Source organism: Microdochium trichocladiopsis (assembly GCF_020744255.1).
Source record: "Microdochium trichocladiopsis strain MPI-CAGE-CH-0230 chromosome Unknown B0I36scaffold_9, whole genome shotgun sequence".
NCBI classification, from domain to species: domain Eukaryota; kingdom Fungi; phylum Ascomycota; class Sordariomycetes; order Xylariales; family Microdochiaceae; genus Microdochium; species Microdochium trichocladiopsis.
In genome coordinates, this window is record NW_025763552.1 from 1,450,005 (window position 1) to 1,474,826 (window position 24,822).

At 52.8% G+C, this 24,822-nt stretch overlaps 8 protein-coding genes across 8 annotated transcripts; 4 read left to right on the forward strand and 4 right to left on the reverse strand.

The window, feature by feature from the left end:
- Positions 1-1,729, forward strand: B0I36DRAFT_376645 (Tannase/feruloyl esterase; the record flags this gene model as incomplete). Its single annotated transcript, XM_046160479.1, has 4 exons — positions 1-480; positions 536-1,312; positions 1,396-1,581; positions 1,616-1,729. The coding sequence occupies 4 exons, from the start codon at positions 1-3 to the stop codon at positions 1,727-1,729; spliced, it is 1,557 nt and encodes a 518-aa protein (XP_046008378.1).
- Positions 1,730-3,292: 1,563 nt separating this feature from the next.
- B0I36DRAFT_366739 (uncharacterized protein) lies at positions 3,293-3,958 on the forward strand (the record flags this gene model as incomplete). The annotated part of the gene is made up of 1 exon (XM_046159349.1): positions 3,293-3,958. The coding sequence occupies one exon, from the start codon at positions 3,293-3,295 to the stop codon at positions 3,956-3,958; it is 666 nt and encodes a 221-aa protein (XP_046008379.1).
- Positions 3,959-5,125: 1,167 nt separating this feature from the next.
- B0I36DRAFT_332101 (uncharacterized protein) lies at positions 5,126-9,462 on the reverse strand. The gene is made up of 10 exons (XM_046155063.1): positions 9,172-9,462; positions 9,091-9,114; positions 8,849-9,041; positions 8,416-8,793; positions 7,781-8,353; positions 7,626-7,731; positions 7,298-7,567; positions 6,855-7,243; positions 5,832-6,698; positions 5,126-5,726 (listed from the first exon to the last, which is right to left on the reverse strand). Exons 1-10 carry the CDS (start codon positions 9,436-9,438, stop codon positions 5,320-5,322), a joined length of 3,474 nt encoding a protein of 1,157 aa, XP_046008380.1. The 5' UTR covers positions 9,439-9,462; the 3' UTR covers positions 5,126-5,319.
- A 285-nt stretch (positions 9,463-9,747) lies between these two features.
- On the forward strand, positions 9,748-13,271 carry B0I36DRAFT_332102 (SNF2 family N-terminal domain-containing protein; the record flags this gene model as incomplete). Its single annotated transcript, XM_046155064.1, has 13 exons — positions 9,748-9,790; positions 9,818-9,951; positions 10,012-10,180; positions 10,262-10,556; positions 10,614-10,708; positions 10,730-10,987; positions 11,048-11,078; positions 11,136-11,323; positions 11,390-12,290; positions 12,339-12,524; positions 12,603-12,753; positions 12,828-12,923; positions 12,983-13,271. The coding sequence occupies 13 exons, from the start codon at positions 9,751-9,753 to the stop codon at positions 13,001-13,003; spliced, it is 2,565 nt and encodes an 854-aa protein (XP_046008381.1). The 3' UTR covers positions 13,004-13,271.
- A 542-nt stretch (positions 13,272-13,813) lies between these two features.
- Positions 13,814-15,687, forward strand: B0I36DRAFT_376646 (major facilitator superfamily domain-containing protein; the record flags this gene model as incomplete). The annotated part of the gene is made up of 6 exons (XM_046160480.1): positions 13,814-13,878; positions 13,964-14,466; positions 14,527-15,058; positions 15,242-15,278; positions 15,346-15,415; positions 15,527-15,687. 6 exons carry the CDS (start codon positions 13,814-13,816, stop codon positions 15,685-15,687), a joined length of 1,368 nt encoding a protein of 455 aa, XP_046008382.1.
- Positions 15,688-15,770: 83 nt separating this feature from the next.
- Positions 15,771-18,639, reverse strand: B0I36DRAFT_387282 (uncharacterized protein; the record flags this gene model as incomplete). The annotated part of the gene is made up of 4 exons (XM_046161158.1): positions 15,771-16,673; positions 16,760-17,964; positions 18,027-18,201; positions 18,594-18,639. 4 exons carry the CDS (start codon positions 18,637-18,639, stop codon positions 16,228-16,230), a joined length of 1,872 nt encoding a protein of 623 aa, XP_046008383.1. The 3' UTR covers positions 15,771-16,227.
- Positions 18,640-19,460: 821 nt separating this feature from the next.
- On the reverse strand, positions 19,461-21,955 carry B0I36DRAFT_376647 (galactose-binding domain-like protein; the record flags this gene model as incomplete). The annotated part of the gene is made up of 3 exons (XM_046160481.1): positions 19,461-20,611; positions 20,738-21,452; positions 21,662-21,955. 3 exons carry the CDS (start codon positions 21,953-21,955, stop codon positions 19,461-19,463), a joined length of 2,160 nt encoding a protein of 719 aa, XP_046008384.1.
- A 1,027-nt stretch (positions 21,956-22,982) lies between these two features.
- B0I36DRAFT_366745 (uncharacterized protein) lies at positions 22,983-24,798 on the reverse strand (the record flags this gene model as incomplete). The annotated part of the gene is made up of 4 exons (XM_046159350.1): positions 22,983-23,779; positions 23,871-24,179; positions 24,280-24,411; positions 24,534-24,798. 4 exons carry the CDS (start codon positions 24,796-24,798, stop codon positions 22,983-22,985), a joined length of 1,503 nt encoding a protein of 500 aa, XP_046008385.1.
- Between the last annotated feature and the right edge of the window lie 24 nt (positions 24,799-24,822).

Below are 24,822 nucleotides of genomic sequence, written 5' to 3' on the forward strand. Positions count from 1 at the left end.
ATGGCTACATCTTCGCTCTCCAGCGCGTGTATCCCCGACAACTTTGCCGACCTCACCCTTGCGGGCGCCGACATCCTCGGTGTCTCAGCCCAGGTGCTCACCAACGTCACAGAGTTGAGCGTCGGGGCCTTTCATCCCACCGCGCCGACCATAGAGCTGAAGAACGCTAGCTTCTGCAACGTCACCGTGACATACACCCATTCTGGACAGGATGACCGCATCAATGTCGAGGCATGGCTCCCACTCAGCAATTGGAACAATCGCTTTCAAGCAGCTGGTGGCGGTGGATGGGTCGCAGGCCGTTTCCTTGTCACATACGGCAACATGTACGGCGCCTTGGCGAACGGCTTTGCAACCTCTTCCACCGACGCGGGATTGACCCTCGGCAGTCAGTTCGCTGAACCGTGGGCCACACTGAGTCCTGGAAACCCTAACCTGTACAATCTGAACAATCTCGCATCGGTTTCGCTCAACGATCAAGTACGGTTATTCCTCCGGTATATCTGACTAGCTGTCTTTCGCTAACATAAAGCAGGCGGTACTATCCAAGGCTGTTATCAAACAGTTTTATGGATCAGGACCCGAATTCTCCTACTGGAGCGGCTGCTCTCAAGGTGGCCGCCAGGGCATGATGCTTGCCCAGCGGTACCCAGATGCCTACGACGGGATTGACGCCGGTGCTCCTGCAATCAACTGGGGCGAGATATTCCCATCCATGCAGTGGCCGCAGCAGATCATGAGCGAGCTGGGCTACGTTCCTTTTCCTTGCGAGCTCGATGCACTGACTGCCGCTGCTGTCGCTGCTTGCGACGGCCTCGATGGCGTCGAGGATGGAATCATCGGAGAGCCTGTCGCATGTCTCAAGGAGTTCGATCCATTCAGCAAGGTCGGCACAATGATACAATGTGCCCAGACAAACAGCACCAAGGCGATCACCGAAGCCGCCGCTACAGTGGTAAATGCCACCTGGAATGGAATGAGGACCGCCGCGGGAAAGCAGACATGGTTCGGCCTCCTTCCTGGGACTGATATCACGGGAACTTCGCCTTTGACACCCGCTGGATTTCCTGTCGCTGCTTCCACCTGCAACGCCACCGCATGTACTGCGGTACCTGTCGGGCTTCCTGTAGAGTGGATGAAGTTCTTTGTGGCTCGTAATGCTGGGCTCGATCTGCAGAACCTTACTCGCAAAGAGTTCGACAGGATCTCTCATCTGAGCGTCTCTATGTATGACTCTATCATCGGAACTAATGACGCAGACTTGTCGGTTTTCCGCGAGAGAGGCGGCAAGATTATATCATTCCATGGGCTGGTAAGTCTGGAGTCGGCGAACCTCTAAGCATCGACATTTTACCTAGTCATATCCACTAGCTAACCTCATCTCGCATAATCTAGGCCGATACCATCATCCCCCCGCAGGGCTCCGAGCACTACTACAAAGCAGTCGAAGCCGAGGTCGGAAACATGGACGACTTTTACCGCTACTACGAGATTCCGGGCCTCGGCCACTGCTCCGGTGGGCCCAGCGGATTACCGAGCCGCCTCTTTGGACAACTGCAGTCATGGGTCGAGAACGGCACAGTGCCGGAGACTACCTTCCTCGATCACTACTAAGGAGGGCACTACACAGGATCGGATCATCTGTCCTTACCCGCAAAAGGCTGCCTTTGATCCCAGCTGCGGTCAGACGGAGAACACAGAATGCTTCAGCTGTGTCCTAGGTTCGTGATCGTGAGATTGCCTCGTGGAGATCTTGTCTATCTTCCACACTACTTTGAAGAGAAGGGGAGACACTAATATTGGAATTTGTAAGAAGCTGGTAAAAAGGGATGTGCAACGACCAAGGTCAACGGCCTAGCCAATATTGGTTACTAGGCTGCAGGCGACACAAAGTAGGTGTGACGACCCAGGAACCAACAGAGGATGGTTTGGGCAAAGGGGCTGCACAAACAGAGGCCGCAGGACCAGGCCAAGTCTAGGGCAGGCAGCGAAGGGAACCAGGGGGCAGACACATTAGGTAGTCAGGATTAGGTAAACAGCCAACGCTTGGCAGTCGGCTGGCCGACATAACACTGTCGGCACTGCGACGATGTCCTGTCGCGATAGCGACGATACCTCGTCGATGTTGCGACACAAGGCAGTCGCTACGATGAAGGACAAAGGGTATATAGACGGAGGATCTCCTACAGCTCAGATAGACATTTCTTTGTACTTCAACGATCAATCTTAGTTTCATTCTTACCCTTTACTTGACCTAGTTAATTGACACGAGATGAGTATCTCTTCCAAGCGATACACCCAAGAGACGAACGATAGTTGTTGACGAAGTGTTATTGCTTTGGCTTTACTTGCCCATCAGAACAGAAAAACCACCAACACCCTGTTTACGGTTGACCCCGTTTATAGGATCGTGATAACAGGCTCAAGATGTTTTTGGCCGCATAGGCTATAGGCGTTTTTCGGGAATACTACGGTTTGCAGGGTCAATCTGATGGGTGCCGCCAAGGTCTCGTTTTTCTAAGTCCGCACGCGTAAGTGTAGCATGCAAGTCATTGAAGATCTCGCGCAGCTAAGCCCGCTATAGCAATTTACCCGGCTACGTCAATACCTCAGCTATCGTGAACTCAAATCACATGATCTTCTTGGCAAGGCACCAATCCCAAGCAGCGTCGAGAAAGACGGAGCAGATCGTCATCTAATCTCTTAAGATCCTGTGGTACCAGAGCTTTACCTCCCATGTTGCCGTGTAGTGAGAGGAAGATTATAATGTCGGGAACTGTACCAGATAAATTTCACGAACAGCCTCGCTGGTCTTTCATTTGCCGCTTAGAAGCCGAGAACAGTGAAATCGAGTTGTTCTTCGAAGATCTAGACGACTTACAGTAAATAAAACTCTGAATTAAATTATGCATACAAAACCTCTTAATGAATCCATTCTCTAGTACTCGCTCGTAAATAATAAGGATATAGATGTGTTCGAGATTGTGTATCCCCACGAAGACACAATGTGAATATGTAAGGTGTTATACTACCGTTGTTAATTATGCAAAGATATTATCAGTACATCATGAAGCGTACTCAGACTTGAAGTTTGCCGATTCATTTACTCGTGTATCTAAAGTGTGCATAACTTCCGTCCGTTTCCGACTTCGGAGGTACAACAGCTACGATACCATGGTATCACTAAATTGGAGACGAAGACTGAGCAAAGGCTGAGCAGACCTGAGCGTAGCCTGATTAAAATTGAGTAGGCCCTGAGCCGCTCCAAAAAGGGCGCTTACCACATTCGGTAATGGGTGTGATTCAGATTAGCCATCGAATACTCATAGACCACGATGCGACGAAACGATCATTCGCTCTGGGCCTCGGCCTCACCTTCGACAACCACCCAAACGCGCTAAGTGATGGCGCTGACGAGCCAATGCAACGACGTGCAGTACACGACTCGAATCAGCTTCGCGCGGACCAAGTGTGCGTTTACAAGCACGATGGCGTGGATCGGACTCAGCGAAGCCTGGCTTTCGTGGTTGAGTACAAGCCGCCGCACAAGTTGACGTTGCCGCACCTTCGTGTTAGTCTGCGGGAGATGGATATACAGCAGGAGGTCATTAACAGATCAACGATACCAACCGACAAAGGCGAGCTTTTCTCATACCATGCCGACAGGATCGTTGCTGCCGCGGTTTCCCAGACATATCACTACATGATCACAGGCGGTCTCACGTACAGCTATGTCACAACTGGCGAGGCGATCATCTTTCTGAAGATCGACTGGCAGAGTCCGGAGCATTTGCTCTTCCACCTTGCGGAGCCACGAGCAGAGGTGCTGGCGCATCCCGACAATGCTGTGCATTGCACAGCTGTCAGTCAGGTTCTTGCCTTCACCCTGCTGGCAATCGAGGATCAACATTCCAACCCCGGGCAGGATGAGCGATTAACCGAGTGTAATATCTCGTAAGAGATACGAATAATAACCCCCTTAAGAATATAATAAGTATAGAGTTAGTATTATATAAGGTTACTACCTACCCTATCTAGAATATAAACCTTATAGCGCCGGTTAGACGGTTAACCCCAGAGATCGGATCGTAACACTACTCTCTTTCAGCGAGAGGATTTAATACGAATTATTTAACTTGTTCTATAATTTCTTTTCGCTTCTAATTAGGATCCCTTATTAGTCGGCGTACGTAGGCTCTATAACTTTTAGTTATCGACTTCGTTACCGATAGTACCGCTATAGCTAGGGATTAGGCTTATAATTACGTTATTATTAAGTCTATAGCCTAAGCTACTCCAACTAGAATAAATAAATAAAAGAATGGAAAGATTTAGGGATTAGCTAGTTAAGTAGTATTGTGTCAGGGCAGTGCGGGATAGACTGATCAGGGGCATATTTGTACAGTACTACTTAAGGCTTGAAGCCATCGTGACGTTTTTCATAGCACGGAGCCAGATTATCCATCACTCAGCTTCACCAATCCGACTTGATTTTTCCACCCCATTGAATTCCTACGCTTCCGCACCCGTTCTTGTACGCAATTGACTGACAATGCTATGATCAGAGATTCCCTCACAAGTGTCGCATCAACAGGGCGTTGTTGATGTGGCTGGCTCCCCCGTCGAAAATCTGCTTTGGCCCCTTATCTGGGAATGCCCTCACTCTGGCCCAGGGCCAGAGTGAACCTCGCCGGAAACACCGCCGAAACTGGCAAGCGGTGAACTCCCTTCGGTCGTGGTGGTTGTTTTGTCCCCGATCAGGAGAACCCTCATCCGCCCCAGGACAGTATATATTTATGAGGTACTAGGCTAAGTAATAATTAATAAGTTACGTACTATTAGTCTAGCCTAGTTAGGCCTAATCCTCTATGTTAGATAGTACGCGCGTTTATTAATAAGACTTTTAATTTTAATGTTCCGTTTGGTTAAGCGTAAGGACGAGATACGGGATAGAAAGCCGGGAAACGGAGATAGCGGTAGGCGGTAAGCCGGGAAAAGTGGGATATTTACCGGCGAATCGGGGCCGGAGGCTACGCGCTAAACGCTATAGTAGATGCTGAGCTATAGCTGTTTGACAGGGATCCGCTCCCCTATACACAAGATTGCGGTATCGAGCTTGTATAATAGGGGAGCGGATGGGACCCTCAATTTTCTCGATCCTATGGTCGTACGTGAAGGTATCGTGTGTCCTGATGGTATGTATTGCCTTGCTGGCGCGCGGCGGCAGCCATTTCTGGTATCCATAGGCCGTCGAATCTAAGCTGGCCAGGATGGGAGCTGGGTGGCAGCATACCACCGTTCATCTGGACATTGCCCATACTATTGTGCTCCATATCGTTGCCCATTTGGCTCGAAGAACTTAGGGTTCATATTGGGGTCTATGTCGTGGGGCATAAAGTTCATCGGGTTCGGCGAGCCTCTAGAGTTGGTACCCTCGAGTAGGGATAATGGTATGCCTGCAGAGTTCATCTGTGGCGGACCATGCTTCATCTGCTCAGATGAATTTAGTGATGTCCCTGTACGAGCGGCTTGAGGAGATGTGTCCTGGGAACCCTGCCCGTTCTGGCCAGGAGCACTATCGGGACCTGGCTGTCCATCGGCGGGTGGCATGTTGCCCATGCTGTCCTGCTCCTGTCTGGCCATCATCCGACGCATCTGGTTTTTCTGCTCAATTGTCATCAAGTTCATTCGATGATCCTGCAGAGCAAGGCTGCCAGGGCCGGCACCTCCCATCTTCTGTCTGGCCATCATCAGAAGCATCTTGTTTTGCTGCTCAAGCAGCTTCAAATTTATTTGACGGACCTGCAGACCAGGGCTGCTACCGCCGGCACCTCCCGAATCCCCGGGATGATGGTACGCATTGAGGTTGGTTCCATCCGGGGCTCGAGCCATCATTGGAGAGCCCTGTCCCTGAGGAGAGTTGGGGTTAGCTGCCTGCTTGTTCGGCATTTGCTGGCCGTGAAGTTGTTGCAGGTTCTGGGAGTACGCCTGAATAGACTTGATCTGAGCGTGCGGTGGCATGTTCAGGAATTGCTGGAACTGTTGAGGGCTCAACTGGTTCAGGTTGATTCTATTTGCGAACAGGAGCTGAGCAGCGTGGATTCTGTTTTCTGAGCCATCGGGAACTTGCTGTCCCGGCATAGCGGCCGCTGTGGAAGACGCTGCGTCGGCCCCATCCTTAGCCTTCTTCTCCTCCTCAGCCTCGTTCGTCTTCTGCTCGACTGTCCCGGCGTTGAGTTGAACTTCTTCTATTGTTTTCTTTGCTTTCTTTCCGTACTCCCTCTCTTCATTCGCTTTGGCTGTAGCGGCACGGTCGTGCTTCCATTGAAACTTCCGAGGGATGTCAGGGACATGCTCGCCATGATATTTTCGCTTATGTGACTTCAAGCTCTTCACAGAAGTGAACCCGACATCGTTGAGCTTGCAACCCTCGAAGCATCGCAGTGGCGGCCCGTGGGTCAGAGAATGTTGCTGCAACATACATTGTGTGGGATACCCAACCACAGCACGAGGACAGTCGAAACTGGCGCAAGTGAAGGCAGTTGATCCAATTGTGTCCCTGAATTGCAAGAGAACTTCTTTTGGTACTTCAGACATATCTGTGGCCAACAGGAGTTTCTGGGTGATGAACTGGTGCGCTTTGATGGCTGTTGTCATCGGATTATTGTCGTTGTCGCTGGAGTGGTTGGTCGTGACATCTGAAAAGTTCCGAAAGGGTCAATACACGAGTAACGAGTCGCCTAGCCAATTACGAAAGAGGAAAGTCTGAAGCACTACTAGAGTGCAGAAGTACGCAGCAAGAGAATTGATGGGATGTGTTCACATTGACATCGTTATCGGATTGTTTGACTTACACGATATCAGTTCCCTCAAAGTCTTGGCATCAGCCTCGAGAAGACCCTGAAAAATGGCTTCTGGGGCTTGCGACTGTCGGGCTGACGGTTCGGCAGTTCTCTTGGGCGGAGGAAGCTCACGGTAGGTGGCGCATAGTTTAACGACCAAATGCCTCAATGCTTTTGGGAGGCTTCTCTCCGCGCATTGGCTCAGATGCTTGTACCAAAATCGATTTGCATAGGGAAGAAATCCATGTACGAAGCGTGCGACCGGCAAAAGGCTGTCTGCGGTGTTATTGGCAGAGATGAGCTGAAACGACTGCAATAGATGTGCTATGCATGCGTATGTCACAGTGACTCTCGCGTCCTGGAGGCACAAGAAAGGCCCGCTTTCTTCTTGTGCAAGAAATCTGTGATCCTCTCTCAGCATAATCCTTTGTGGCGGGTAACTCTACCAGACTCACGTTGCGACTGTAGAATGGATGAAAGTTACGGAACCATTAGGTCCGTCCTCAATGAGCGGCTTGCAGATGTCCACAGCGTGAATGAATGGAACGTCATCATATGTTAACACGCGGCGGCCAGGGTGGACAGCCATTGCGATCCTCACCGTGTGCTTCGAGAATGGAATTTTATCCCCGCCTTTGTGGCAGAGCAGCCAGGAGAAGACTCGACGAATCTTCCCGAAGTCATCTCCAGAGCGACTTTTGATTCTATTGAGAATTCTGACATATCTGTGTGACAATTGTCAGTCATTGGAGCCAGAAAAGAAAGTGCAAATGTATGACCTACAATGCGGTCAGGTCTTTGGGCACAGATGCGACCTCGCTTTTCAGCTCAGCGATACTCGAGGCGTTCATCAAGAGCTCTAATATCAGGTGAACCCACAGGAACATCCCTAGCAAATCGTCAGCTACAATGTTACAGTGAGTTCAGCAGTCCCATACCTTCTGATCTTGCCAAGATGTCATTTTTCAAAGTGCAGATATGATGTGGTCCTAGCATCCCCTCATTCTGCTCGTCAATCTCGTGCAGTCTCATCTGGATGACAAGGTCTAGGTCCTTATTGATGTGATGTATCTCCTGGCATAGGCGAACGACGGGCACTTTGGACAGCGGACCGTGTATCGTTGGTATGTCTTGACTGATGAACAAGATGCGACAAGATGAATTTGGGCCTTTGGTAAGTCGCATAAGGTCGTTGATCAACTTTCGGTGCTCCGAAGACTGTACCTCGTCCAGTCCATCGAACACAAGTCGTAGGTCTGTCACCTGGCCCAGGAAGGTGCACAGCAACTCGCCTAGACAGGTTGCAGATGGTGTTTTTGCGTTGGCGATACACTCATCAAGCGTGTAAGGAATAAACTCTGGCATCATCGTGATGACCTGGGCGCAAATGGAACGGAGGATATGTGCGGTGATGTTTGTTGGGGGCGTTTGATAGTTGCAGATATAGTACGCCACCCTGCGTTTGGCTTTTCTGAGGAAAGCCACCACATTGGCGCTGATTACCGATTTGCCTGTGCATTGGCATCATTAGCTAGAGTCTTGGAACCAGTCATTGCGAATCTCTAGCACTGACCAGATCCAGGCTTTCCGTTGAGCCAGAGAACAGGCTTCCCCCGACCAAGTTGCAGCCAGGATCTGAACTCTTTGTGGTTCGTGATCCAACACGAGGTCCCATCATGGCAGCGACCTCGAAGCCACTCCAATCTGTCCTCCTGTTCAATGATCTCTGAAGCCAGCCAACCCATTACGGCAGCTACCTGCTCGGCTTGTAAACGTTCTTCGCGTCGGAGGTTTTCATCTTGTTCCCTCTGGCGGCTGTCTTGCGTTTGCACGATATCAATCGATATCGCCTCGCGGTCGATCTCGTCGCTGATGAACGATATGTTGTCAAGCAATTCATCAAATCGTGAATGAAATCTGCCCCAGAGTGGGGCGAAAAACAGTTTCCATCCTGCGTTGTCGATTAGCTTGGCCAAGATTGGATGGGGAGGCGCTCCAGTAATCACCTGGGCGCCGAATCAACTCAAATGATTTACGATGGAACTCGACGATGTCTTCAAACAGGCAAGCTAACAGGTGCTGGAAAGCAGAATCGTTCGGGAAAACGCCAGCATATCGCGCGAAGCGGGGCATTCGCTGTCCAATCTTTGCATACGCGGAAAGCATCTTATCCAAACAGCTGGTTGACTCCTGGACTGCCTAGTGCTGGTCAGATGTGGTAATGAAGCAGAGACTGCGAATCGCTCACCAGAATCACTAGCTTTATGGGTGCCTGCTGCCAAATTAGGATCTGGTCATAATTTGGAACTCCCATGTTTTCCAGACTCACCCATATCCATGGCATGAATGGCGTGCCATTACACGCGACTTCGATGGCCTTGGCATAGTGCTCAAGAGCGTTGATGAATGGTGCCAGACGACCAAAGCCGCGCAGTGCTTGCCGAGCAGTAAGCTCATGCTCTACTTGGTGGAGCGCACCCTTGATGTCATCGAGCCTCCCGAGAGACTGGGTTTTTTGCACCTGATCGGGGGTCAACTCAGCGGGGAAACGATCGCACGCCTTCCGTATAAGCCGCTCCGCCATTGTTGCTCGCATTTACTCACACGTGAGTGCAAAGGTCTCCGCAGGTAATAGAGAGGAGAAAACAAAACGATAGCTGAGAGAAGGTATTGCCTCCCAGGCTGCCATACCGCCATTAAGCCTTATCAGGCGTGCCTGCAATGTTGGAAGTACGCCTTGGTGCCAACGGTGGCTGGGTGCATGACGCTCAGCCACGCACCTGCGTTCCGTGTGTGGCAGTGCTGCATGCATGGACCACACCGTTCTTTTTCTTTTTTTACATAGCCTTACCTTGAGAAAATTGTCGTCCGCAAGCAGCTGGTAATTGATACATAGGCGACCTGTGGCATGACAAAGTGCTCAGTTTTCCGACAACCGTGCTTATACCGTCTGTAAAATTCCGAGCCAACATTAGATCCCCACTCTAGGGACTACGCGGTGGCAGGCTATCGCCTCCCAGCTATGACCGATGGCCGCGGAATCGGGGCCGTGCCGTGCAATGAGTTGAACGAGAGAGAGCACAGTTTCTCGTTGATCTGTTTTGGAATGGTCTGCTTGTGTCCTAAAATGTGGATGTGAGCTTTCCTCTACTAACGTTGGCAACACCAGCTTTACCTCAATATCTCGATGCTCGGAGCTGAGAATTCGAGTGATCTGGAAGACATGGACGTACAACTTGGAGCCGACGGGCACGTATCGAATATCTCGGATTCTAATTGGATGATTGGTCGGATCGACAAACGTCATCATTCCCTATTGAACCTATTGGAACGGGAGGGTTTATAACTGCAAATATCGCTCGGCAAGCAACCTGGATCCTCCCCGAAATATGGTACATCCAGCAATTTCGCTCTCAGAGCGATCTTATATGGGCTACGCACACATATACCACCGCTAGTGGACGTACTATCCGCACAGGAGTTGTACTTACAGCTTCCGATCCAGCCCCGTTTGGATGCACTATACCACAACCCACAATCACTCTTCAACGAACCTTATTTGAAGACAACTGATGGTATCTTCCACCCACAACATAATTGCCCCGACGTGACTACCAGCATTATTGAACCAAAGGATATCCTTGATGGTTTCACAACCGGTTCCTCGCTTGAGGAGACAGAGTGCACCAACCTCATTACTACGCCATTAAAATCGTAGGTCCATTATCCGCCAATCCTGGTACTTCTTCATCTCTGACATCCTCGCTTCAGACACCAAAAACAAGCTTTGAGCTTCATGCTCGCCCGAGAAGGCGGCTGGCGATTCGAGCCTCATGCTGAGGACGTCTGGTCGATCGCCACAACCCGTGACAAGCAGTTCTGGTGAGCTCAGGGAAAATCGGCGGGTTTGACCTTGGAAGTAGCTACTAACACTTCCACAAGCGGATACGTCAATAATGTGGACGGCTCAACCCAGAATCTGCCGCCGGCGCCATGCCACGGCGGCATCATTGCCGACACTATGGGGTATGGCAAAACACTGACAATGATTTCACTCATTACTCATGAGTTGTCGGAGGTTGCCAATACTTCACGAGGCTACAGCGTCTTTCCATATACTACAATGATTGTTGTCCCGGCGAACCGTAAGTTTCAATGTTCACCCCTACTTTGGGCCCAACCCGACTTCTGACATAACATCATAGTCTTGGGATACTGGCACAAGGAGCTCACCAAGTTAGCGCTATCACGGTTAAGAATCTATCCAACTCAACTTGCTAACAGCTCGGTCAGACATACCAAACCAGGGGCGGTACGATGGCACCTAGAGAGTGGTTCGAAAAGATTGAAAAAGGCAGCTGGATTGAGCTCAATAGATGTCCTGCTTGTTTCTTACCCGACCCTTGCACGAGACTGGACAACTTGCAAGAGCACGAGTCTACTCTTCCAAACGAGGTGGCATCGTGTGATTCTAGATGAAGGTATACGACTCATGGGTCGGACAAGTACCGAGGAGTGTAGAATCTGATGGCTGACTACATCAATAGCGCACAGCATCAAGAACCCTCAAGCTGTGACCACTCGTGCGGCGTGTGATATCATGGCTCGAAACAGATGGGCCGTCACGGGCACACCAATAACGAATCGACTTCTCGACTTGTTCCCACTGCTCAAATTCATCGGCGCGAGTCCGTTCAATAAAAAGGATGTCTTCCTTAGTCGTATTTCTGACTTGGTCCGTCAGGGCCAAGGACAAGAACAACTGGCAGTCACTAGAGTGAAAAGACTGTTGTCTGCTATGATGCTTCGCCGATCCAAGGAGCTGCCATTACCGGACGAGACGGAGCTTCTCGTCTCGGTGCGTCTCAACGAGCGCGAGGCTCAACGGTACAATGAAGCTAAGGACAGAGCACTTTCAACTATTGACAGTGCATTGAACCTCATTGCATCGAGCAACTCGTTCCGAAACATTCTCCAGAAGATTGATGTGCTTCGACAAATTTGCGCTTTTGGACGTTCCAATACTCCGATCTCGCTAACCCCAACTGCGCGAAGTCCACTTAGCGAGAATGACTGGGACCAATACGCCGCAACAAAGGCCTTCTCGCAAATGCTGGATCTTGGACTGCACACAGTCTGTGCAGAGTGCAGTACGCCCATTTTGACCTTGGCAGACGAAAGCGCAGGCCAAGCTGTTCTTTATCTCACGCAATGTTTGCGTGCTTGGTGCAAGTCATGCTACGAGGTGGAGCTTGATGGCGAAGCTTCCTGCGGGCCCAGGACTTGTGCATGTGAAATGCCTTGTGTGGTCGCGCCAGCTGCGGTGTCAGAGCCAGCCGCTAGTCTTCCATTCGAGGTCACAGGAGAATCGATCGGCTTTCATGACACCCCTAGCAAGATCCGCGCCCTGGTGGACGATGTCCAGAAACAAATGCCAGGAACGAAAAGGTAAGATCGGATGATCAATTTAGAAATCCACGGCTAATGAAACAGCAGTGTCGTTTTCTCATTCTGGAAAGCGACGCTAGACATTGCCAGAACATCTCTTGACCGATCTGGGATACGTTGTCTGCAAATAGACGGCTCGGTCAAGTCGAAAGAACGCGCCGAAATTCTCGAAACGTTTTCAGCCCCGAACGAGATCCAAGTTCTTTTACTTTCGCTTTCGTGTGGTGCTCTAGGGTAGGATAATTTTAGCCACATATGGTTTTTGTTGGCTGCGCCTCGACTTGCTAACTTTCCATCTGTTATTGACACTAGGTTGACTCTAACAGCCGCCTCAAGAGCATATCTCATGGAGCCACAATGGAATCCTGCTATCGAGGACCAAGCGTTTGCACGCGTTCACCGCATAACACAGGTGCAAGAAACGACTATGATCAGATATGTGATGGAGGACACCATCGAGCAGGTAAGCGAGCGTTGGGTGAATCGGAAATCGTTTATTCATAGACTGATATTGAAATATGCTAATCGATTCTGTAGTATGTCCGAAAGGTGCAGGACGGGAAGAGGGACTTGGTCACGGCGTTTCTCAGTCCACGTGGTGATTCTCGTGATGTTTCATTGGAGAAGTTGCGGGTAGGTTGAAAGACATCCTTTGCCTTCAGACTTATGAGTCCCTAACCGGGCGTTGCTAGGAGTTGAGAAATTATATCTGATGGGGAGAGTCTATTACTGGTATAGGGCGGCGCCCATCTCCAGGGGCACGGACCGAATAAGACGTGAGCTATCATAGAATAGCCGCAGTTCAGATCTCAGGACTTTTTAATATTCAAACGGACAATTGCTGTGGCTCGTTCTCCCTGGGGCACGGATACGAGGAGACGAGCCTTCGATATCAAACTCCCGCAAAGCCTAAGGAACTCGTCACCGAGCGGAGACAAGGAGCATTCACCAGGTTATAATGGAAGAAATTGTGACGGCATTTGTACTTTGCAAAAACAAAAACGTACAACACCAGGGATTCGCTGGCGGCCTGTAGTAACAGTCAAAACAGCTACGGCCAGTGGGTCACTACCCGGTTAGGGAAAAGGGCACGGCCCGGATAAACGGGTCTGGGAGATTTCCTAATGCGGTAACTTTCCACAACATGGCAATGTACCCATTCCCATCTCGATTGGGTTAGCGCCCCGAGAAGCGAATTCAACACTACCAGCTTCTTCCCTCTCTCGCCTGAGGCCAGTCCCCGATTGAGCTGTGATCGAACCCGGGTAACTTTGTTTTTAATCGATTTATTTTCTCTCTGCTGCGCCCTTCGATTCAGTCTCGACTCGGGAGGATGAAAATTGGAACACCAAGCCAATATGTCGGGTATTAACGCCTCTTCCGACTTACACCAGCCCCCGAGTCATAACGGCACCCCCACTGAGCCACGTGCCAAACACGAAGGGATAGCAGGTCCGGCTCAACACGACAGGCGCGAATTCCAGGTTGATTGGGACGACGGCTACGAACAGGATGTGTCTCCAATGAGGTTCTCGGGGGCAAAAAAGTGGCTGATCGTGTTCGTTATTGCGCACGTCAGCCTTTGCGTGTTAGTAACCTGGAGATGAAACCCGCTTATAACCCCTTTGCAAAATGCGGAGGGGGAAATTACAAACTGACGACCCGAACCACAGAACCTGTGCGAGCTCCATCTACACCAAAACCTTCGACGGCATGGAGGCAGAGTTCCAAAACATCAGGATAATCTCCGTGCTGGGCTTGTCGATGTTTGTGCTGGGGCTCAGCCTGGGACCCATGGTCATCAGCCCACTCAGCGAATTCTATGGCCGGCGGCCTATCTACATCGTGTCGTGGACGCTGTATCTCATCTGCCTCGGACCGCAGGCCTTTGCCAAGAACGTGGAGACCATTCTGGTCTTTCGGTTCTTGAGTGCCTCCACCGGCGGCGTATTCCTTGCTGTGGCCGGCGGGACGGTCAGAGACATATTCCCAACCGCTGTGCTTCAGGCTCCGATGGCCTTGCTCTCTATCTTCACAATGTCTGGTCCCAGTCTGGGTCCCGTGATTGGAGGTGCCATCAACTTCACAATGGATTGGCGGTGGACGTACTACTTTCTGATCATCTGGTCATTCCTGCTTTGGGTGCAAATTGTCCTTTTCATCCCAGAAACATTCGGTCAGATTTATTTCTCTCGGAGCCAGCTGTGCAGTAATGCTGATTTTTCTTATTCGTTAGGACCTGTCCTGCTAAAACGTGCCGCCCGCCGCCGTCGTGCCGAGACCGGCGATGCAAGATGGTTCGCCCCCATAGAGAGGTCCAACAAGTCGATCCCTCACACTCTCCGTCTCTCGCTGCTCCGCCCTTTCCAGCTCCTCTTCTTCGAGCCTATGTGCCTCAACCTCTGCCTCTACGCTGCAATCCTGCTGGGCATCATCTATCTCTTCTTTGGCGCATTCCCCCTCATCTTCCACACGGTGTACTACTTCAATTCGTGGCAATCCGGCTTGTCCTTCTTGGGCATTATGCTGGGCACCTTGGTCGGGTTCTTGATAGAGCCCATGCGGAACTGCATTAGCCAGTGGCTTTATAGCAGCCGGGATAACGTTTCTGGTGGTGCCAGAGGGGAAGACACGCCTGAATTCCGACTCGTCCCCGCTATTCTTGGCTCCGTCCTGGTCCCTGCCGGCCTCTTCATGTTTGCATGGACGACTCTTCCCTCGGTACATTGGATATTCCCAATGATTGGATCGGTTCTATTTGGCGCCGGGTAAGCGGTTTTGTGCATGTCATTCTTTTCCCAAAGTTTTCATCATTTGTTGGCCATGGCTATAGCAGTGGTCCCCCCCCCCCCCTTGTTCTTTTCCAGTTCTTTCCCAGTTCTTCTTCTTCTCCTTCTTCTTCTTCTTCTTCTACTGGTGCCGGTACAATGTTAATGAAGCTGATCCAATAGTAACATCCTCTTATTTACTGGCATTTTTACATTCCTAGTGAGATTTTGTTTTCCATATATCGTGTTTTAGAGATCAAAACATACTCAGCATCTGTTCGGCTTAGGTTGACGCGTATCCCTCATGCGCCGCGAGTGCCCTGGCTGCCAACTCATTCGTCCGCAACATCTTTGCAGGTAAGATATACTCAACCTCAATTGCAGACGCCATTGGTTAAATCTCCCGCTTTTCGTCCCTTTCTCGCTTTTGCTTTCTCGTCTTGTTTTGGCTTCTGATCGAACTGATAGCGGCGTTTCCACTCTTCGGAACCCAAATGTACGAGGCGATAGGGTTTCAGTGGGCGTCATCGCTGCTTGCCTTCCTCACCGTCGTAATGATGCCATTCCCATATATTTTCTTCAGACACGGGAGTGCCATCCGGAAGAGAAGCAGGTTCGCTGCCGACTAAGGGGTTGCCAGTACAACATGGGATGCAACCCGGACAGGTCAACCGGTCGGTTTGCATGAGCCTAATAGAGATCAAATTCTTATTTACTGGAGTATAGACTCCAATACTGAGCAAGAGCAATCTCGCCAAGCTCCCAACACGGATATTTTCACCCCTCAGCTCCGAAACTGGCCAAGAAAGAATGGGTGGCGAATGATCCTAATCCAACTTGCACTCAATGCCCACCTGTGGCCGGCTTGCGGTGGAAGGGTCGCCGCTCCTGTTTCTGTTATTTTTCTTTCAAAGAATTACACTATTTGGAAATCCGACAAAAGATGTTATTTCTTTCAGTGCTACATTTGCATCCTTCTTTCGAAGGAGGGCAAGTCGGGGTTATTCGCCTCGGGGATCAGATTTGTTCCATCAATAATAACAGACTCGACATTTTCATGACTGCAGGTTGTGTGCTTGATGAGCGTGCGTGATTTTACTGGTGTGGCACGCCAAGCTCCAATTTCTCCCTCGATGGCAGCACCTGGCAGACGCGTCGCAGTTGGCTTCTTATTGTGCAAGATACGACGGGTGCGCGGGAGAGTCGACTGTTTGTAGTAAAATGTCACACATATCCTGGGTATTCATAAGATCGTCCCATGTCTGGGGGCTCAGAATTAGGTCATTCAGGACTTGGCCTGTATCCATTGACCCCTGAGCTTCGTTGGTGAGAGCCAAATCCGAGGTAGTGACAGCCGGCCACGTGGTTGGGAGATTCGGCCCTGCAGCATGTCCCGTTTCAGACCCCGAAGCCGCACGGGCAGGGTTCACAGCGGCGGAGGAAACAAGAACCCCACGGTCCGATCCGGTATGCACTGGGGGTTGCAGTTGCGCTCTGGCGGGCGAGCCACCAAGCAAATCGGGGTGAAGAGGGGACTGAAGCTTGTTCAGGACCTGCCTGATGAGATCTGCACTCAAAGGCTTGGTAAACTGGGTTACGAATATATCGTACCGGCCTGGGCAGTAGATACTTCGTTAGACACGGGCAGACTTTAATCTCCTCCTGGTTCACAAATCGAGTAAGGGATGGGTAGGCTCTTACTTAGCAGGAGTCGAGGCAGGGTCCAGAACTCGGCAGAGTTTTGAACAAAAAGGCGCAATATGTTCTTGCGCCGGGCCAGCTGCTCCTTCAGCTGCGGATTGGATAACCCGCTGGACAGTGAATGCAGGTGGAGCAGGGTCAGTACTGGCAAGATAATGAAGCATATTGCCGGGTCAGTGGCCAGCATGTACTGCTTGTCCCACTGCTGGATGACGGCAAACATGCGGTAGCAGATCTCTAGGCTCTCGTGCCAGCGCTCTTCCCACTCTGGGCTCTCGAGCAGGTGGGATGAGGCGAGACGCAAGACAAGGCGCGTGCAGTAGATCTTCAACAGCGTCAGCAGCCGGTAGTGGAAACTGGTGTTGGATTCCCCGCGGAGCACATCTCGCGTCTGCCGCATGTAGTTGGGAGGCATCGCTAGCTCGATAGCCGATAGATGGTCTTCGAGGACGGAGATGCGCTCCGGGATGAACCCACCCGGGTTCTGCTTCTGTTGGCGGTGTAGTGTCACGGCCTCCCGTAACACCGCGCTGATGGCCATGCAAAGGCTGAAGGCATTATCGCCCTTGGTCCGGGATATATCGTCGACCAGCTTCCAGAGCTTCGACGGGTCGGCCGGGAGGAAGAACTTCTCAGGCTTGGCGCCGCTGGGACCGCACGGTACCGAGGTCTGCAGGAGCGCCGTTCGCAAGGTTTCAGCCTCGGCCTGGTGCGGAGTCGCCGTCGAGTAGCTGGCGTAGCAGTCCAGCATGTACAGACACCACCATACATGGCGCCAGTCGTGCAGCCTCTCCTCGCTGACTTGATCCCAGCCAAAGCTGGCCCGGTTTTCCGCACTGTCGATTTGATGCAGTCCGCACTGATACGCCTTGCGGACTAGGCCGGCGATGTGCACGCATTCACTTGGGCCGGGATGCTGATGGAAGCCGTACCATGCAAGTAGGCAGGCGGCCCGCCACTGATTCAACGCGGCAGGTACGATGACCTGTTCCACTTCGATGTGCGTGGAGTAGCGCAAGTTGCTCAGTGTCGAGTCCACATCTTCGTCCCCGAGGAGGAAGGGCATGTTCACGATTTTGGCGGAAAGCCCGTAGATGACGGAGGCAAGGGTATCGCTGATGACCTCATTCTCCAGCTGATTGGCAAAAGACTGCTTCGGGAAGAGGGGAAAGGCAACGTTAATGGTGGCGACAAAGGTCTCGGCTCTAATAATAGGGTCAATAGAGCTCCTGGGTTGCGAGGCAGGGCACGCAGGGTTGCTACGAACAGTTCGTGGCGAGGGTCCGCAGAGGTTGGCGAGTAAGAATCGCCATACGAATGTTCGACGCCCGGCAACGGATCCAATATGGGCTGGTCGGGGTTGGAGCCACCGGGGGCAACAGCGTGAGATGTCTCATTTAATGTCGCTTGCGCCGGCGCGGTGATTCCACTCGGGAAGGCACCTGGTCAAGTATAAAAAAGGCGGTCAGTACAAAGACACGGGCTCCCTTTTCTTTGGTCTCATCATGAGCTTAAACGCACAGCTCTGGGCCAGAGATATCGACCGTTGCTTGGAACGCCGCTGTGAACCTTTGGCCGGGCCCGGCGTTCTCCGCGTGTGAGAGTAGGTGCATTCCAGGCGTGCCTCGACGCAGGCAGAGCAGGCTGGATGCTGCAGATGACCTAAGAGAAGTGCATAGACTGCAAGTCAGCAGCAGCAATGCGGCGTAGGCGTTCCCGTCTGGGTGGGGCGGGCTGGCTTGCATACACTTGATTTTCTTGCTTGATGGCTGTCAGCAATGTTCAAGCAAAGGCAAGAGCAATAAATCCGTCCGTCTGGGCAGACCGAACCTACCGGATGCATCGATCGCATACTCTGCGTAGAGGTTTCTGGTGGACATTGGCCGGCGAGCCGGGCATCCATCGGATCGAACAGCTGGGTGCCGACATGTCCAGTCAAGTCATGTGGGACGTCATTTGCCGGCGGCCGACGCGTCCAAAGGCTGCGGTCAGATCGTGGCGTCCAAGTCCAGACTGTCCCTTTCAGCCGCCCGATGGGACTCGCGTGCAGCTCCGCCAGCTGAAGATGGACGTATGTAGCGAGGACTGGTTCGCGGCGTAATCAGCGTTTCAGAAGGCCAGTGCAGTCTCAGGTTAATGGCAGCAGTAGCAGCATGAAGAGCAGCATTGGTGTGGACATGAAGTCAAACATGGAGACCAGAGCAACGGAAGTGCCGGCCGCCCCTGCGTCTGCAAGGCGGTGTGCATCAAGCGAGACAGGGATTTCAGCGGGTCTAGACGTCATGATTGGCCCGGATGATCTCTCATAACGGCTTAGCGGACTTGGTCATGCGCTCCAGAACTAGGTACAACCCCACTTCGTGACATGGTACATTGTGTCAACATCGCCAAGTAGGGCACAGCACCCGCCTGTTAATCAGTCAAGGTGATGAACGGCAGTCATCCAGTCGGTCAGTCAAGGTGGCGAAGGCATGTCTGCAAGCAATGTAGATAATTGGCCTTCGTGGGATTCTGGGGCTTTACGGGGTGAAACGATGCCTTTGGCCTCGTCCCCAAGCAATCAATCAATCCTCCCTAAGTACCCTGCTTGACTATCTAACTCGGCGTCTGGTTTATGTTTGAGAGATCTATTCTCTCTTCCCACGTATGCATCTAGCCACTTGGTAGCAACGGCTGGGCAAAAGAAGCAAGCCACGTCGTTTTAAACCATGCAGTTTGGATAGATCTGCTGCAAGGGCACAACGGGAAAGAGTACGTAGTTGACCTTGCTGCCTCCCACGTGAATGGCATCGACAGCATCGCCGTCGGACGCCTCGCCGCGCCAGAGTCGCATTGGAGTCGGGTCGTAACCGGGAATATCGGGCTGGGCCTCGGAGGGCAAAATGTCAACCCGCAACTTCCAGCCTTTCCGGACACGACAAGCCGCCGGCATGATCTCCACGGCAACGTCGACCACATCTTCGGGCCCCTGCAGCGCAACCACATCCTCGGACTTGTGGGAGTGCCACGGCCGCCAGGGCAGGGATTTCGTCATGTCCAGGGCCCGGTGGCTAACGCGCAGGAAGCCCTTGGCGATAGGCTCGGGATCAGGGCTGCTCGCACCATAGCTGACCGCCGCCCCGGATTCGTCCAACGCCCAGACCAGGACGACGACGTCAGCATCGGCGGCCGTCGACGACATGCTCAGGTAGGCGGCAAAATGACCGGCCATATCGACGTCCTCGGCAAAAGGCGCCGACTCGAAGCTCAAGCCGGACTTCCCCGTGATGGGCGCCTTGGCAGGGTACGTGAACCTTGTCTCTGATGTTTGCTCCGACGGAGGCGTGGTCGACAGGCCCAGTTCCGGGGTGAGGTGCCACTTGACATACTGCGTCCCGGGGACGGGCCAGTTCTTCTCCTTGCGCCAGTACCAGTCCTGGTTGCCCAGCCTCACCTGGATACCGACCTTCTCGGGAGCGAGAAAGTCCCCGCCCTTGAGGTGGTGGTTGAGGAACTGCAGGATCTTGCCTGCGGATTCTCGGCTCGGCCAGGCGTAGTAATTGGAGTCGACTAGCTGCAGATGCGTGTTGTCCCGGCTGCGCACCGCCCATGCCTCGTACGCACCTCGCCCGTGGATCATGAAGATTTGCGAGGCGGCCAGGAAACATGGAATGTCTGCCGACTCCACCGGGTTGCCACCAAGCATGTCCCAGAGTGCATTGTAGGCGGAATTATCCCGCATCAGTGCTTCTACATCGAAGTGATCACCCCACTTGGGCGACACCCCGCGGACTCGAGCAAACCAGTTGTCCAAGTAACGGGTTGATGGCACACCGCCTATGTAGGCGGCCTCGCGATACGAGTCGATATCCGCTGCGTCCTCCGGTCAACTCCAAGCCAAGCACATGAATGCCTTCGGGGGGGGGGGGGGGGGGGGGGGGGCCAAGTGACATGAGCACGAGCAGGAACAAGAGTCGGAGTGGCGGAGTGAGAACTTACTTGCATAAGGCACAAAACACTTCAGCCCCTTTGGCTTCAGGCCCGCAACTGCCCACTGGGTGTTCGCGCCATATGAACTTCCTACCAGGGCGACACTGCCGGTGCTCCATGGCTGGCCGGCGGACCATTCCACGGCGGCAAAGAAGTCGCCCGCAAGTTCGCCCGGGATCCACCTCGTGCCCGGGGTCTGCGAGACGCCCTTTGGGTCGATCTTGACCATAGCGTAGCTCTGGGGCACATAGGTGAAGGTGTTGAGCGTGGCAATGCTCTCGTACCCTCGCTGGGTGGTGAACGAGTCCGACCACGGTCCCATGTAAGGCAGCTGCGGCAATTGCGTTCCCGCGGGAGTCGAATGCCAGTCGTCCTCTGCCGCCTCAAACTGGATTATTTCAGCCTCATTCTCGAGATCCGGACCGCCCCAGGGCACCCGTCGCCCATACAGAGTGCAGCTGATGAGCACGGGAAACTTCTTGCCAGGCTGATTCGGCAGATACACGTCGGCAAGGACGTAGCCCCCATCCGGCGAGGCAATCTTGAAATCGCGCAGGACTCTGAAACCCTGGGCCTCGCGGCGTAGGTGGTTGCGAGCGTGTGGCACCGACTTTGGGCGGAGCTTCAGCTCGCTACAGATCTTCCCTAGCGGTCCATCCAGGTCGGAGAGCTCTTCCGAGTCCAGGTTGATTTCTGCTGCGTACTTTGCGACAATGGCCCCGACCTTGGATTTTTGCACAACATCATGTAAACTAGGTGACCTCAATAGTGGATGGGTTATGATACGGGAGTGGGTAAGGAGAAAGGCCCAACCGGCAAGGCCACACCATGCAGGCAGGGGGGCGAATCAGGATGGGAGGGATGAAGGACAGTGTGTCTGGCGGCCTAAATGAAAAACAAGCAAGTAAAGAGTCATAGTAAGCGGGCTCTCACATTCGTGTCAATAATAGCGGGCTGCTCGAAACCCTCCCCGGGAGCCAAGCTGAAAAGCAGCCTCGCTCGGTTGATCAAGCTGGGATGGAAGACGGGCGTGTCGATGGCGACCAAGTCCGATATGGTGACGACCGCCTTGCCTTCACAGCTGCCCAGCAGGAGGCCACCAATGGAGAATGTCACCTGCTTGCCCTGCTCGTAAATGAACTCTGATTTATCAGACGTCACCCCCTTCGAGGCTCCATTGTCGTATCCGAGTCCGACGACGTCTAGAAATGTACCTGTCAACGTCATTGTGAATTCAATACCAAATTTCGCTTGCTTGTGTTGATGAATTGCAGTTGATACATGAGGGTGAGGGTTCTTTACTTTGTTTTTCCCCCTTCTTGACAAGAAAGTTGATGCAGGGTAGGGCGAGATATAGACGTCTTCAGCACAGCCTAGCGATGAAGCCGGGCGCCGTGATTGTGTGGGGGGAGAGCCTATTTTCCTTTCTGGGGATATCCCGAAGGGAGCTAGACTCCCGGAGGATCCAGATGTTCCTAAAGTCCATAGGACCCGCTTGGGGAAGGTTTACATCAATGTCAACTTTGATTCGTCAGTTGGTTGCTCACCGGGTATGTCTGCGCTCCGCAGCTAGCTGATCCGCACGAGGCTCAACAGCGCCAGCGTGGCAATGACAAGGACCAACGCTGCAGTAATTGAAAGTGGATCCCCCGAGCGGATCGTGGTTGAATTAATCCGGTGACTCGAACCGGCACGGGAGATTGCATCGGGCTCGGTGTGACACTCATGCACCGGGGAAGGAGATTCTCAGTGTAGCAGGCCAGGCAGTCCATGCATAAGCCGAGAAGACGGCTTGTATGCCCAGCCTTGCGACCTCTTGGCAGGCTTGTCAGGGACTATTGTCTTTCTATTTGTCTTTTATTTGTCTTGTGATCTGCCTTGCGATTTGTCTTACGACTTCTCGAGATGGTGCCTCAAGGTGCTATGGCGCAGAAGGAAGACTTAGCTATACCACTCGATGGAGTCGTGTAAATCGATGGACTGACCCCTCTCGTCAGCGAACTCATTTGCTTCATTACAATTCTACACGTATGCCTGTTTAACTGTATCAATTCAGCGAGAAGGGTGCCAAAAGCTCGCAACACATTGAGTAAAGATGAGTTAAAGGCTAGGTCGCCAGTGACTTAAAAGGACTTCTAGACTTCTTGAAAAGCGAGCGTCCATGCTATGAAAACAGTCAAGGTTAAGAGCTAGGACGATTGTCCCATTTTACCAAATAACTAAGTCCTATACCAACCTCTGTCGTCGTGGCCGCTCATTTCATAAGCCCTGCCTCTACCATTGCTCCAAGAAAGTATTTGATGAGCCCATCCCTTGCCGCATCTTGATCACCCGCCTTCGCTCTGCCCTCCTCTATCTTCTTAGAGCTTCGGGAGACCTCCGCCACCACATCAGTCCATTCGAGCAACGTCGATCCAGCAGCGGGGTCGTCCCCTGCCCCTTCAAGGTCCTTGGGGACAGACAAGGGGCGTAACGAGAAGTTGTTCTTCCGAATGGCACCGTCGATAATGACGGTCTGGACGTCCGCCACGGAGCTGAAGAGGACAATGCTGGCCACCGGGTCCCGCTCCGAGACGGCGAGCATGGCGGGGCTCCGGCCTTGGAACACTACAATGTCGGCTTTCTTGCCCACGGCGATGCTGCCGATCTCGCGCTCGAGGCCGATGGCCCGCGCCCCGAGGATGGTCCCGAGGTTGTAGACGTTGTTGACGGTTGGGCCGATGGTGGCATCGCTGTTCCCGTTCCTCATCTGCTCCTCAGTCCGCCGCGAGCGCGTGGCTTGCAGCACGATCTGCATCTGCGCGGGGATGTACGAGGTACATATGCTGTTCGAGTCGGTGCCGAGCGAGGCTAGCGGCTGGAACTCGGGGTGCAGACACACCGGGTGCCCGTGCCCCATCTGCATCTCCGACAGTGGTGTGCTGGACAGGTGCACCCCGGTCTTCTCCAGATGGGCCAATTCTTCTCCCGATGTTGCATTGGCGTGGGAGAGCAGAATGTCGGGGCCTAGCAACCTGCCCTTTTCCAAGACGGCGAGGGTGGATGGCGCATCTACACCAAGAGGCCCAGGGGAGATCAGTCCTTTTTCCGCTTCCCAAAAGTGCATCGAAACGTCTGATGGATTGGACGGGGGAAAGCTTACCAAACATGCCCACCTTGGTGGCGTGCGAGGTGATCAGATGAGCCCCGTGCTTGCGCGCCTCGGCAAAGGTGTCCTGCAAGACCTGCTCCGGCACAAACATGGTGTCCATGGCGAAACCCAGCCGGACCCTGCCTCTGGGACCAAAGGGCTGCTTCGCGGCCAATTCTCGGAAGGTCTCCATCACCCAGCCGGGGACGGGGTTGCTGTCCACCTTCAACTCGGGCTGCCAGCTAGTCACGCGAGGCTGGGCACAGTAGCAGAAGACGGACCGAATGCCCGATCCCACAGTTGCACGGATAGCCTCCTTGCCTTCGCGCAGGGGTGGTTAGAGTACATCAGCCCTTTTCATTTCTTTTCCTCTTCAAGTGGCGTTGGTGGGAGAGAGTGGAAGGGGCGGAACTATACCTACTGTGATCAGCCGAGTAGTTCATATGCGCATGATCGACTACCGTCGTTGTGCCGCCGTCAACCGACTCCGCGGCACTGCTCAGGACTCCCCAAAAGACATCCTCGGGTTCGTAATGCGAGCTTGCTAGGTTGCCTGACGCGGGAGGAGGGGAAAAGTCAATTCCCTCAAGTCTTTCAAAATTGATTGCAGCAGGGCTCAACGACCATATTGTTGGCACTGCTGCTCGAAGGACGATTCTAGTGGGAATGACGTACCGGAGTGGTAGTAGTCGAACAGAATCTGATCCGAATGGGTCCCTTTCAGCTGCGACTGCCACATGTGCTTGTGGGTGTCGATAAATCCTGGCGACACGATCCCTCCGTGGCAGTCGATGATCGTCGCATTTTCGGGCGCCTCGATATGATCTTCGATTGAATGTATGAGGTCGTCTTTGATCAACACATCAGCCAGCCGGACAGTGACCTCGTCAGATTCATTGTGAATTAGCACAGTGCCGCTCTTTAGAAGTATATGGGACATCTTGTCGCCCTTTGCGAACTGCTT

Coding starts and splice junctions, on each gene's coding strand:
- B0I36DRAFT_332101 (XM_046155063.1), bottom strand. CDS start 9,438: ATGCGAGCAACAATGGCGGAGCGGCTTATACGGAAGGCGTGCGATCGT. Junction 9,115..9,171: donor CATTCATGCCATGGATATGG/GTGAGTCTGGAA, acceptor ATTTGGCAGCAG/GCACCCATAAAGCTAGTGAT. Junction 6,699..6,854: donor TTTGAGGGAACTGATATCGT/GTAAGTCAAACA, acceptor GGAACTTTTCAG/ATGTCACGACCAACCACTCC.